Source organism: Monodon monoceros, unplaced genomic scaffold (genome assembly GCF_005190385.1).
Source record: "Monodon monoceros isolate NGI ecotype Baffin Bay Population unplaced genomic scaffold, NGI_Narwhal_1 Super_Scaffold_2, whole genome shotgun sequence".
Taxonomy (NCBI): domain Eukaryota; kingdom Metazoa; phylum Chordata; class Mammalia; order Artiodactyla; family Monodontidae; genus Monodon; species Monodon monoceros.
The window spans coordinates 70,740,641-70,755,018 of record NW_021703776.1 but is presented as its reverse complement, the minus strand read 5'-3'; the positions used below and the strand labels follow the sequence as shown (position 1 = coordinate 70,755,018).

The 14,378-nt window shown below is 36.9% G+C and overlaps 1 protein-coding gene across 1 annotated transcript in view; it reads right to left on the bottom strand.

Annotated features, from left to right (window-relative positions):
* Nucleotides 1-361: 361 nt before the first annotated feature.
* The window catches only part of MDFIC (MyoD family inhibitor domain containing), a 99,428-nt gene continuing 85,411 nt past the window's right edge, over nucleotides 362-14,378 (bottom strand). Inside the window, exon 5 of the mRNA XM_029233715.1 lies at nucleotides 362-853. Coding sequence (XP_029089548.1) covers nucleotides 606-853 — 248 coding nt within the window. The 3' untranslated portion in view covers nucleotides 362-605. The remainder of the gene's footprint in view (nucleotides 854-14,378) is intronic.

The window sequence follows — 14,378 nt, the reverse complement described above, 5'->3', positions numbered from 1 at the left end:
CCATCTCTGTGTTGCAGCAGGAGATTACACACAGTAGGCACTCAGCGTTTGCTGAGCGAGGGGCGAACACAGCATGGAGATGAACACTGGGTCCCCAACAACTGTGTGGGTTTGTTTCCCAAAGTTTAAAGAATACTTACTTTTAACCATTAATAAACATCACAAGTAAATTGTCTGATTTAAATAACCACCGAGAAATAATACATTTGGAGCAAGGGGCTCCTAAGAATGGTTAAAAGAAATAGAGATAAGTAAATAAAGGAGGAGACATTTTGCCTTTTTCTTTCTCCCTCCCTCTCTCCCTTCCTTCCTCCCTCCCTCTCTCCCTTCCTTCCTCCTTCCCTTCCTTTCTTTCTGTTTTGTCAAAATGTCCCTCAGTCATTGTAACCTATTAAGAAGTCTAAAAGTAGTTAAAATTTCACATATTAAACCATGTAGATTTGGTTAGAGGAAAAAAAAAGCCTCTCAGAGATTTCCTAAAATAATGAGTTAACAGTGCAAATACTGGATTGTTTGATGAGAATCTTACCACGTGCTTTTCTTTGCCCCTTAAAAGAAAAATTTTAAAACACTCTCCAGTTTTAATGCAAACAGAAGATAAATATTTACGAAGGAAAACAAATTCCACAGCATTCCATACAGATTTCCAAACAGTCTGATGATTCACAACAGGCATCCATGATGCCACAATCCATGTCACAAGGGCAGTTACAGTCATCTCCCATTTCATCTCCGCAGCAACAGCAGCAGGCTTCAGAGGTGCAGATGCCACACGAAGCTTGTCCCAGGACAATATTGCAGAGGGTCAGGAATTCACAGAACAGGCAGGCCAGGATACAGTGGACACAGCAATCTTCATTTTCAGTTGGGAGGAGGCCACATAGTCAGAAAAAGGAGGAACACAAAATATATAAATCATCAATATACTGAATAATAAGAATTGATGAAAATAATTAAGTAATCCAGAACCTAATGACATGCAGTCCTAGTAGTCTTTTGTGGGCTGGAAGCATAAAAAGAAACAAGTTAAATTCTAGATGAGCAATCTTTAGAAGTAGATACTGGATCTGGGAAAAAAAAAAAAAAAAAAAAGATTGTACTTGTGTATATGTGTGTGTGCATGTGGGTTAGAGTATTACACACTGTGCGCTGGTCCTGCACTTTCCTATGCCTCTCATCCATCTTCGCTATCTACTCCTCTCTGCTAAATGACTCCATGACATTATAGTCCTTCAGAAAATAGAAATTGCTTTTCCACTTCCTGTGTGGCAAAGTACTTTACATTTCTATTATTTCCCGAGACATCTCTAGTGATGCCTCTCTAAACAATAAATTTCATGAACTGATATAAAAAAGTGAGAAATCAAATGGATTACAATCTACTAAATTTAGTACACCATGTTCTAAACTTCCTTCCTGTAGAATTTTGGGGCAAGTAAGTAAAAGGAACAACTGAAGAAAATTTCTATTTCTGGAGGACTTAAACACATGCAATAAAAATAATTTAAGACCAATGTTATAAGACATTTGTCTATTTTCAGAAATATTTGTGAATTTTTAGCAGGATTATTTCTGGGTTTGTATTTGTGTTCCTTTCCTTCTTTTTCTTTTCTTTTTTAAATTTCATACAACGCAAGCTTTAATGAGGGGATTCTGCTTCCAACGACAACAACAGTACAGAACAATCCCTACCCGCATCCCACTGTCACATGACTTGTGTATTTCTGTATTTGGCTTTACGATTGAGTGCCTTTGATGGAGTTTCATCAAATTGTGTATTCCATCATAAACTCCCCAACTCCTTGAACATTGCCGTTTCTCTGTAGTCTCTAACTTTGTAGAGAGTCTGTAACTTTGTAAAAGGGGGAAATGTGGGAAATACATACTCTACATGCCAGATGGCAAAAAGGGGAGAGAGTCAGAAAAAACTCAAAAAGGAAAACTCCAGAGTTGGCTGCAGAAATAAAGTCTAGGAGTTCTCTGGTGGCCTAGTGGTTAGGATTCCCGGCTTTCACTGCCGTGGTCCGGGTTCAATCCCTGGTCAGGGAACTGAGATCCCGTAAGACATGCGGTGTGGGGGAAAAAAAAAAAAAAAGCTAAAAAACACACCAATGTTTCCTCCCAATCTTCTCAGTGCCAAGCCCACTCTCATGTAAAATTGTCTATGGAGCAATTGGAAAAAGATCACAGAACTGTAAGACTGTGAGCTTCTCTCCATCTTCCCCTAATGTGTTCAGTAGTGCAGCAGTCCTCCTTTATTACTGGGGGATACATTCCAAGACCCCCAGTGGATGCACGAAATCACGGATAATACTGAGCTCCATATATACTATTTATTTCCCATGTATACACACCAATGATGAAGTTTAACTTATAAATTAGGCAAAGAGATTAACAATAATAACTGCTAGTAAAAGAGAACAATTATAACAATATTCTGTAATAAAATTTATGTGAATGTAGTCTCTCTTGAAATATCTTGTACAAATTTAATGCTTTTTCTATCTTAACTACAAACTTATTAGGTACTGTGGCCATACGTTTTTACAGTTTGAGGTACGACAGCAGAATTATCACAAATTTCTTTCTCCTTCTTCACAATTTCATGGGTAGAAGAGTCATTCTTACCGTAGACTTTAGCAACCTCAGCATATAATTTTTTTTCTTTCCTTACTGAGAACTTTCACCTTTTCACTTAAAGAATTACTTTATAGCATCTCTTTGGCATATCTGAGTTGCCAGCATCACTACTCTTGTGCTTTGGAGCCATTATTATGTAAAATAAAAATTACTTGAACACAAGCACTGCAATATTGCGACAGTCGGTCTGATAACCAAGAGGGCTGCTAAGTGATGGTCAGGTGAAACATGCTGGACAAAGGGATAATTCATGTTTCGCGTGGGACGGAGTGGGAAGGCATGAGATTTCATCATGCTACTCAGGGCGACATGCAATTTAAAACTTATGAATTGTTTATTTCTAAAGTATTCCATTTAATACTTTGGTATTGCAATTGACTGTGGGAAAATGAAACCATGGAAAGCAAAACCACAGATAAGTGGGGATTACTATACCCAATCATATTAGGAGAACAGTAAAATCAACTTCATGGATCCAAGTCCACAGCCTTGGAAAGTTCTTTGCTTCTAGAGAGTCTATAGTTTCCCTCTTTCTACATTCTTTCTATAAATTTTTATCCTAATATCTTATATGTATCTGTTCAGTAGAGTTTTTCCAGGATTATGTTATCGTGATTTGTAAAATATCTGAAATGTTATAAAGAGCTAGCTTTATTATTATTATTCCTATTAAGAAACTAGTGTTTAACTGGAAAGCAACCCAGTTCTATTCAGTATGCCTTCAAACAAATATCCATATTAACTAATTCTAAGGACACTTCTAACCTTAACTTTGTATTCTACTGTGGAATGCTTATATTTCAAGACTAAGAGGAGGAATCCACAAAAACTCACTTGATACTGAAAAACATTAAGTATAGTTATTGAGCATTAGATTCTTTATGTATTAATCGTAAAATATACATTGGACTGTATGTAGTGAATCTATCAATCTTAAAGGGGAAAGAATGGCCTTCCCACCCAGCCTTAGAAATAGAGGGTAATGATACCTTTGAAGCCTCCTTTGGTCCCTTCCTAAATCATCTTCCTCTTCCCTTGCTTTTCATTGTACTTTATACAACAGTCAATGTGTAAATATCCCTACATAATCTATCAGAAAGGAAACGATACCATATAAATTCCCATAAGTAGCATTTTCCCCCAATATTATGTGTTGCAGACTTACCCTTCTTGATTCATGTAGCTAAAGTTCACTTGTTTTCTAGATGTACAGTATTCCATTGATTTAATACACTGTAATTTATTTATTCATCCTACTTAGGAATATGTTGGTCATTTCCAGTGTTTTGCTATTCCAAACATTAATGTTTGAAACAGTTTTGTGCAGGTCTCCTAGAGTACACATGCCAAATAACTAGCAGTAGAATTGTTGGGCCACAGGATACGCATATGTTTAATCAAGTTAGGTAATACCACATTTGCTTTCAAAGTGATTGCTCCAAAATGGATTCCCACCAACCAAGTATGAGAATGCTCATTGTTTCACATCTTCACCAAACTATGAAACTGGCATATTTTCATATATGCCAATTCATTGAGTGTGAAATGGCATCTCATGGTGGTTTTATTTTGCATTTACTTGTTTACTAATAAGTTTGAACATCTTATGTTTTTGGCCATTCACGTTTCACCTTTGAAACAGGTGTTCATGTATTCCCCTCACTTTTCTATTGAACTGCCTTTTTCTCTTATTGATTTGTAGAAGTTCTTGATATAGTCAAGACATCAGTCTTTTGTCAAGTATGATTGTCCTCTCTCAGTATGTGGCTTTTTGTAGTTAAAAGAGATAAGATACAGATGAGTTATCGTTTAGACCTTGAGAGTTTGAACTGATGAAGAGAAATTCAAATCTTGTTTTTAGCTGAAGATATGGGATAATAAGGCTGAGGAAGTAAAGTGGCAGATAGCCAAGTTTGGCAAATGAGTCAGTGAAAAGGAGAGGAGGCATTAACAAGATTCAGTAGCAGAATGAAATAAAAAGTTTTAGCGTTTGATTCAAAACAAGGGAGTCCAGCCATTCCCATATACAGAAAGGGAGGGGAAAACAATAAGTAATCAGGAGGGAGGGACTGAATGTAACGTGTGAAATCAGCTGCCCTCAGGATGACGAGGAATGGGAGTGACATTCCCAACTAAACAACTCATTGGTGCTCATAGAACATATTCATTTGAGGATCAAAGTCCCTTCCAGATCTTAGACAATAATGATGGTTGTTACACAAAAATCAGAAGCCCTAAGCCAAGAATAGAATCTCTCCAAACTCCTACTTTTAGCCAACAAGATCTACAAAGTAATTGAAGTCTGTTAAACTTTGCATTTTTAGTAAACAAGGAACATGAAAAAATAAATTCTTAGCGCAAACAGATCGAACACTCGTTTTCTAGACTGTCTTCAACAACATAGTGTAATTTCTCTTTTTTTGAACTTTATTTTATTTATTTTTTATACAGCAAGTTCTTATTATCTGTTTTATACATATTAGGGTATATATGTCAATCCCAGTCTCCCAATTCATCCCACTCTCCACCCCACCCCCATCCCCCAGCTTTCCCCCCTTGGTGTCGATAGGTTTGTTCTCTACATCTGTGTCTCTATCTCTGCCTTGCAAACCGGTTCATCTGTACCATTTTTCTAGATTCCACATGTATGCGTTAATATACGATATTTGTTTTTCTCTTTCTCACTTACTTCACTCTGTATGACAGTCTCTAGGTCCATCCACGTCTCTACAAATGACCCAACTTCATTCCTTTTTATGGCTGAGTGATATTCCATTGTATATATGTACCACATCTTCTTTATCCATTCGCCCGTCAATGGGCATTTAGGTTGCTTCCATGACCTGGCTATTTTAAGTAGTGCTGCAATGAACATTGGGGTACATGTGTCTTTTTGAATTATGGTTTTCTCTGGGTATATGCCCAGTAGTGGGATTGCTGGGTCATATAGTGTAATTTGTACAATAGATACAAGCGGTGGTTTTACAGAGAATAAGAAGCCTGGCATTAATGAAGAAAAAAGCATTTATTAATTAAGAATGTGTAATCTTAGCAGAAGAGATATTTTCATCACTCTTTCACTTTTTTTTAACTATTTAAGAAACTTGGCAATTCTGTTAAATTCTGGTTTAAGCTCTTTACAAATACTAATTCATTTGATTCAAATAACATCCCTAAGAAGCAGTAATGGTATTATCCCCATTTTACCACAGACAGATTACAGAAAACTTAGGAAATCTTCTCAAAGTCACAGAGTCAGGAAGTAGTAGGCAGGGTCAGAACCCACACAACCTGCCTGTGTAATCCATGGTCTAATCCAGCGTGTTACGCTGCCAATACAGGGATGGGTCACTTCTAACAGCTCATCTTCCTGGAGGGAAGAAGATCGGTTATAAATCCAACTGATTTCTGCTGATTTGTCTTGCTGATCTGTTTTCAGCCCCGACTCACATTTCCTTTCTAAAGATGATTCTGAATTTTAGTTTTAATGAAGACTTGATAGTAAGTATTATCCTTCAACACGTTAAGAGCAAAGTTGATGAGTTGGAGAACTCGTAAACTTCCAGTTACATTGTTGAAACAGACATAAGACGTAGGCAGCCAAGAGAGAGACGATGTGTCAATCAAAAGAAATCTAAATTTAAAACTTAAAAATTAAGGTTCATATTTATATGAACAGAAGCACTGTAGAGATTATATAGGAACTCTACTGGTAAAATATACGGTTATGACAGAGTTCTCAAAAGAATAAGCCCTTTATGTAAATACTAAAACTTACAAAAATAGTCATCCTCTTAAAACATAGGTCCTACATAATTTACTAGACAAGCACTTTGGGCTGCTCTGAAAAATCAAATCTATGAATAGGGCACGTAAAGAAGCCACAAACCAAAATTCATTTTAGAGATTAAAGTGATATTAAGCAAGGTGCATTTACAGAAACATCTACCAGAAACACATTCATTTTCTGTAGTTTATAAGTAGAGGAATACTTAAGACATGACAACAAAAAAAGAAACCAAAAAATGAATCCCTAAATTCTATCAAATCAATTTAATAATCTGGTTTGTATTCCTTTCCAAAAGCATTTTTCTTTTCAGTTGTGTTCTAGAAAGAGTAGTTTGATTGTGATTGGGGTAACGAAAAGGTTAAAATAAACTAAGAAGAAACAGCTGTTATAGTTTCTGTCACTGCCACCCCTCCCACCCCCAGGGGGATGGAGAATCATAAAAGGCATTATGTTGTTGGTTTTATTTGAAGCAAAGAGAGGATCATAAGAATTAACAAACTAAGAAGACCTAAATGGAGACACAAACTTTAAAAGAGACGAGTCCTCTGCACCCATGTAGTTCACTGTCAGAAATAATTGTTTTTCCTGCTGTTCTTGTGGTTTTTCGTTTTCATGGTTTTATTCGGTCATATTTGCAGTTTTTTGCCAAAAGTGTTTAACCTTTGAGAAGCCAACTAGGTTCTGGGAAGAATGCCTGTTCCAAACTAGGCCCAAAAGAATTGCACAATTCAGTGTATTACTGAGAGGAGAACTCAGCACAAGACTGACAGCTACTGTAAATTTAGGAAAACAGAGAAACATACCAGCAGCCAAGGAGCTAAAAAGAAAGCATAAAAGGAAATCTTTAGCACAACATTTGACTCTTAAAAAAAACTGTTATGAATTACTTGCAGACACAAACCCAAACAAAATCTCTGAGTCCTCTGAAAGGTCATCAATGTTAAATCCATGCAGCTGGCATATCTGGCAAGTGTCTAGCTTCCCAACACCCTGAAGGTAACAACTGAAACTTACTTAAACAGCATCTTTGATGACTGGTGAAAATATCTGTGACTGATCTGAGGGCCTTTGTTCTCTTGAAATGAGATTGAAGACTTATTTTTATAAGAATACACGAATTTAATAATAAAATCCCAAATTGTTTTACCCAATCATAGGTGGCTCAAAATACTAGGCAAATGTGAGGAAAGCAGTTATAGTGAAAGGAACCCTAAGAACCATCAGAAAACTCTTTGCACAGGAAACTCAGCTGTATTCTAAATAAGTCTATTTCTTTTAGTTTCCTTCTTTTAAGATGTGGTATGACAGGTGCTTTGAGTCTCTTGAAACAAAGACACTGTACAGCAGAGTACAGGGAAGGGCAAAGAACAGTGAATTCTGAGAATAACCCACAACCCATTTTTAAGCGAAGGTAGATTTGTATGCGTCTTATCTTGACTGATCTCTAATAACATTTCCTATGACTGAAAATGCTTGAAAATACTTTCTTAATCAGGTCCCCATCATGTAGACTATGTACTAAGAAACGGGTTCATTATTTTTTTCAACAGGTCAACAGTATGCCAAAGAGCAAATGCAGGTTAAAGCATGAACAGTCAGTTATGTGTAATTAGTAATTTGGGAAATTGTATTGCGATCAAACCTGACTCTAGCTTTATAATCAAAGCCACAGAGAACCCACAGGTGTCCCCATGTCTTTAGCTGCTAAGGCTCACATCCGCCCTGGGAGGGCACAGGGGGACTCACCATGCAGAGCAAGAGGCATTCCTCTTCCCAGATATTGCTTTGCTGCAACTGTTTCTCAATACAAAATCAAAAAGCGGGCTAAAAGTGGGTTTTGGTCATCCTGAATTGCAGCCAGGATGGCTAAGTCAGTATCTGGCCTCTGTGAAAAGCCAGCTGTGAGGGACGAGACACAGACATCTCCAGGGAGTTCTGCTCCTCAAGTGATCACGGGGGCAGGAAATATTTACTAAGACGGCACGGTAGCTTAGCTCCAAGTGGCTGCATGTCTCCAAGCCAGAGGACGCACAGCATTCTGGCCTACAGCCCTAGAATGACCTGCTGCTTGCATAAATTGGCCTGAAGTATGCCTCCCACACAGAGCCCTCTGGCACACTGCTGTCCCCTCGAGGCCATGCATCTTAGCCAAAACACAGTCAACATTTTCCTAGTAGGGAAGAAAGTGAGATAGGTCAGGAGGTAAAAGAAAGAGAGGAGCTACATTTTCCACTGCAGCACAAAGAGGACCACACTTACAGAAACTGAACAATAACCTTTACTATTATCTTTCCTCTCAATAAACTCAAAAGAACTATAGAAAAAAACAGTACCTTTCTCCCACACCCCACAAAAGGACTCCTCAATCATACACCTAACACGTGTCCAAATCCTAGAATCCATCCTCCTCCTGTGGGAAGTGCATTCATATTTTAAATTACAGTAAGTGGATAGCACAGATTTTTTTTGATTCTCTTATTTGTTTACCCTGCTGCCTCCTCTGTTGCTGATTCATTAAATATTCCAAACTCTCAAGAGAGATTTGATCCAGTAATTGTTGGTCATGACTTAACTATAGCACTGATTCAAGTATTCCTTTCTAAAGAGTCACACTTTATAAAGTCTAGGAAGATAACATATATATCAGGTCACCTTTTGTTTCCCAGGAGCTTAACACAGAAATCTGTCAGGGAGTAAACACTCAGTTAGTAGAGGTGTTTATTTAAAACACTTAAAATGCAAAGTTAGTATGTGGACAGAGAGGCAGGGAAAGAAGAGTGAAAAAATAGCAATGGTGCAAGTATTATGCTTATGAGTTTACTGAATCTCTACAGTACTTTAAGATCACACATTTGATAGCTCATAATAACAGTACTGTCCTCATAGGGTTAAGGTAAGGATTAAAAGAGACAATGTATATAAAGTACTCAGTAAAGAATTCATGTACATACTTATTAATATTACTGTGATAGCAACAAAGATAATGGCAAAATATTTATTCTAGAGAGGGTACAACTCTCTACCTTTCGATGTTTCATTCGCTCTGATTACCACAACAAAATAGGGCCATTCAATTTTAACCTAAGGAGGTTTATAAAAGGCTGTTCATAGTTCAAATACTTAAAAAGAGAGAATCAAGAAGGTAGTTCTAAGAGACAGAATCTGCAGAAGAGTGGAGCAGAAATCTGCCCAGAAAGATTTAGTCAATCTTATGTTTGGCTATGACAGGAGATTTAAAAATAATAATCATTTTCCATATTTAAACTATTATCCATTTATTTTCTCAGGAAGCTAGAAAGCAAAAACAGGAAAACCATACTTGAACCTACTCAATGGTAATTTTATTAAGTTGGCCAGTTGAAATATCTCTAATCCAAAAAGTTTAATTAATAGGAAGGTTGAATATAACTTTTGGATAACAAAATCTACTTTAGATCTTAAAAGCATTTTCCTAGAAAGAGGCACTGTATAAACAGTCTGCTAAAGTTGGTCACAATATCATCTATGGTTAGGACAAAAAATAAGTAAATCCTCTAGGTTTAAGGAAAATATATATTTGTATAAAAATGATGTAAGAAATCTCTCCCAAAAGCTTAACTTAATATTTTCCTGTTTTCACTTTTGCAACTGTGTTTATTTAACAATTCGCCTTTCAACTTTATTTCTGATTCGTGCTTGTTTAAATATTGTGCAAGGTATATTATGAGAAAAATCAGCCTTTTTTTTTTTTTTTTTAAAGCCATGTAGTACTGCAGTTGGGTGATCATGTAAAAGGCGATGATAGTAAAATAATACCTTTGCCATACGGGATGCTATTTATTCATTTTTATTGAGCTATAGTTGACATACAACATATTGGTTTCAGGTGTACAATGTAGTGATTCCATATATGTATATAATGCAAAATGGTCACAGTATGTCTCAGTAACATCCGTCACTGCGCATGGTTACAACTCTTTTTTTCTTGTGATGAAAACTTTAAAGATCTAATGTCTATCAGAGAAACTTTCAAATATGTAATGCAGTATTACTAACTATAGTCAATCCATATGACTTATTTATTTTATAACTGGAAATTTGTAGCTTTTGACCCCCTGCAACCATTTTGCCCACCCCCACCCCTAGCCTCCAGCCACCAGCAACCTGGTCCTTGTATCTATATAGCTCCTAGCTGCTGTTTGTAAGAGGCCACATATAAGATCATAATGATATTTGTCTTTGAGTTATTTCGCTTAGCATAATGCTCTGAAGGTCCATCCATGTTGTCGCAAATGGCAAGGTTTCCTTCTTTTTAATGGATGAATAATATTCCATGGTATAAATTTCCACATTTTCTTTAACCATTCATTGATTGATGGACACTTAGATTGTTTCCACATCTTGGCTATTGTAAATAACGCTGCAATGAACACTGGGTTGCATATGCCTTTTCGACTTAGTGTTTTTATTTCCTTCAGATAATACCCAGAAGTGGAATTGCTGGATCACGTGGTAGTTCCTTTTTTTTTTTTTTTTTAATATTACTTATCTTTTTTTTTTTTTTTAATTTATTTTTGGCTGCCTTGGGTCTTCATTGCTGTGCACGGGCTTTCTCTAGTTGCGATGAGCGGGTGCTACCCTTTGTTGCCGTGGGCTTCTCAGGGCTTCCCATTGCAGTGGCTTCTCTTGTTGTGGAGCATGGGCTCTAGGTGCATGGGCTTCAGTAGTTGTGGCACGTGGGCTCAGTAGTTGTGGCACACGGGCTTAGATGCTCCACGGCATGTGGGATCTTCCCAGACCAGGGCTCGAACCCGTGTCCCCGGCATTGGCAGGTGGATTCTTAACCACTGCGCCACCAGGGAAGCCCACACATGGTGGTTCTATTTTAATTTTTTAAGAAACCTCCATACTGTTTTCCATAGTGACTACCAATTTACATTCCCATCAACAGTGCACAAGTTTTCCCTTTTCTCCACGATCTCACCAACACTTCTTCTTTCTTTTTGGCTGTGTTGGGTCTTCATTGCTGCATGTGGGCTTTTCTCTAGTTGCAGAGAGCGGGGGCTACTCTTCACTGTGGTGCACGGGCTTCTCATTGCGGTGGCTTCTCTTGCTGCGGAGCACAGGCTCTACGCGCGTGGGCTTCAGTAGTTGTGGCTTGCGGGCTTAGTTGCTCTGTGGCATGTGGGATCCTCCTGGACCAGGGATCAAACCCATGTCCCCTGCATTGGCAGGTGGACTCCCAACCACTGAGCCACCAGGGAAGTCCCAACACTTCTTATTTCTTGTCTTTTTGACAACAGCCATTCTAACAGGTGTGAGGTGATATCTCATTGTGGTTTTTTGAATCATATTGTTTGTTTCTTTGCTATTGAGCTATATGAATTCTTTATATATTTTGGATATTAATCCCAATTTGCATATACTTTCTGCCATTTAGTAGGCTGCCTGTTCATTTTGTCGATGGTTTCCTTTGCTTCGAATAAGCTTTTTAGTCTGAAGTAGTCTCACTTGTTTATTTTTGCTTTAAAGGCAATGCCTTCGATTTTTGGATCAAATCTAAAAAATCATCACCAAGACCTATGTCGAGGATCTTACTACCTATGTTTCCTGCTAGGAGTTTTATAATTTCAGGTCTTACATTCAAGTCTTCAATCTATACTAATTTTTGTGTATGGTGTAAGATAGTGGTCCAGTCTCATTCTTTTGAATGTGGCTATCCAGTTTTCCCAGCATCATTTATAAAGTGTCTGTCCTTTCCCCATTGTATATTCTTGCTCCTTTGCATAAATTAATTGACCAATATCCGTGGGCTTATTTCTGAGCTCTCTATTTTGTTCCATTGGTCAATGTGTCTGTTTGTTATGCCAATACCATACTGCTTTGATTACTACAGTTTTGTAATAGTCAAAATCAGAGCACATAATTTCTGAAGTTTTGTTCCTTTCTCAAGATTGCTTTGACTATTCTGGGTCTTTTGTAGTTCCATACAAATTTTAGGATTGTTTGTTCTATTTCTGTGAAAAATGCCATTGGAATTTTGATAGGGATTGCATTGAATCTGTATATTGCTTTCGAGGGTATGGACGTTTTAATAATATTAATTCTTCCAATCCGTGAGCACAACTATTCTCCCATTTATTTATTTTCTTCAATTTCTTTCAACAATGTCTTATAGTGTTCAGTGTAGATGTCTTTCATCTCCTTGGTTAAATTTATTCCTGGGTATTTTATTCATTTTGATGCAGTTATAAATGGGATTATTTTCTTAAGTTTGATAGTTTATTATTAGTGTATAGAAATGGAACAGATTTTTTTATACTAATATTGGATACGGCAACTTTACTGACTTCATTGATTAGATCTAACAGTTTTTGGAAGTGTCTTTACATGGTTTTCTACAAGATCATGTCATCTGCAAACAGAGACAGTTTTACTTCTTCTTTTTAAATTGGATGTCTACTTCTTTTTCTTGCCTAATTGCTCTGTCTAGGGCTTCCAGTACTATGCTGAATAAAAGTGGTGAGAACAGGCATCCTTGTTTTGTTCCTGATCCTAGAAGAAAATCTTTCAGCTTCTACTGTTGAGTATGTTAGCTGTGCGCATGTCATATATGGCCTTTATTATGTTGAGGTATGCTCCCTCTCTGCCCACTTTGAGGGTTTTTATCACAAATGGATGTTGCATTTTGTAAAATGCTTTTTCTACATCTGTTGAGATGATCATGATTTTTATCCTCCATTTTGTTAATGTGGTGTATCACACTGACTGATTTGTGGATGTTGAACCATACTTGCATCCCTGGAATAAACCCCAGTTGATCATGGTGTAAGATACTTTTAATGTATTGTTGAATTCAGTTAGCTGATATTTTGTTAAGGGTTTTTGCATCTCTGTTCATCAAGGATATTGTCCAGTAATTTCTTTTCTTGTGGTGTCTTTGTTTATTTTTGGTATCAGAGTAATGCTGGCCTCACAAAAATTTGCAAGTTTTCCCTCCTCTTCTCGTTTCTGGAAGAGTTTCAGAAGGATTGGTATTAATTCTTCTTTAAAGGTTTGGCAGAATTCACCAATAAAGCTATCTGGTCCTGACTTTTGTTTATTAGAAGGTTTTGGGTTTTTTCGGGGTTTTTTTGTTTTGTTTTTTATTACCGATTCGATCTCCTTCTTAAAAATGGGTCTTTTTGGATTTCTATTTCTTCCTGATTCAATCTTAGTAGGTTGCGTATTTCTAGAAATGTATCCATTTCTTTTAAGTTGTCCAATTTGTTGGTGTATAATTGCTCATAGTAGTAGTCTCTTATGTTCCCTTGTATTTCTATGGTATCAGTTATAATGTCCCCTCTTTCATTTCTGATTTTGAGTCACCTCTCTTTTTCTTGGTGAGTCTAGCTAAAGGTTTAGCTAAAGGTCTATCAATTTTGCTTATCTATTTCACTTATTTCCACTCTGATTTTTGTTATTTCCTTCCTTCTACTAACTTAGGGCTTTGTTTGTTTTTCTTTTTCTAGTTCCTTGAGGTATAAGTTAGGCTGTTAGAGATTTTTCTTGTTCCTTGAGGTAGGCATTTGTTACTGTAAATTTTCCACATAGAACTGCTTTTGCTTTGTCCCATAAGTTTTGATATGTTGTATTTCCATTTCATTTGTCTCAAGGTATTTTATTTCTCTTTTGACTTCTTCTTTGGCCCACTGGTATTTGATAGCATGTTGTCTAATCACTACTCATTTGTGAATATTCCAGTTTTATATATACATATATATAGTTGATTTACAATGTTGTGTTAATTTCTTGTGTACAGCAAAGTGACTCAGTTATGCAAATGACATTTTTTCATGCTTTTCATTATGGTTTGTCACAGGATATTGAATATAGTTCCCCGTGCTCTACAGCGGGACCTTGTTGTGTATCCAACCTATATGTAATAGTTTGCCTCTGCTAACCCCAAACTCCCATTCCTTCCCTCTCC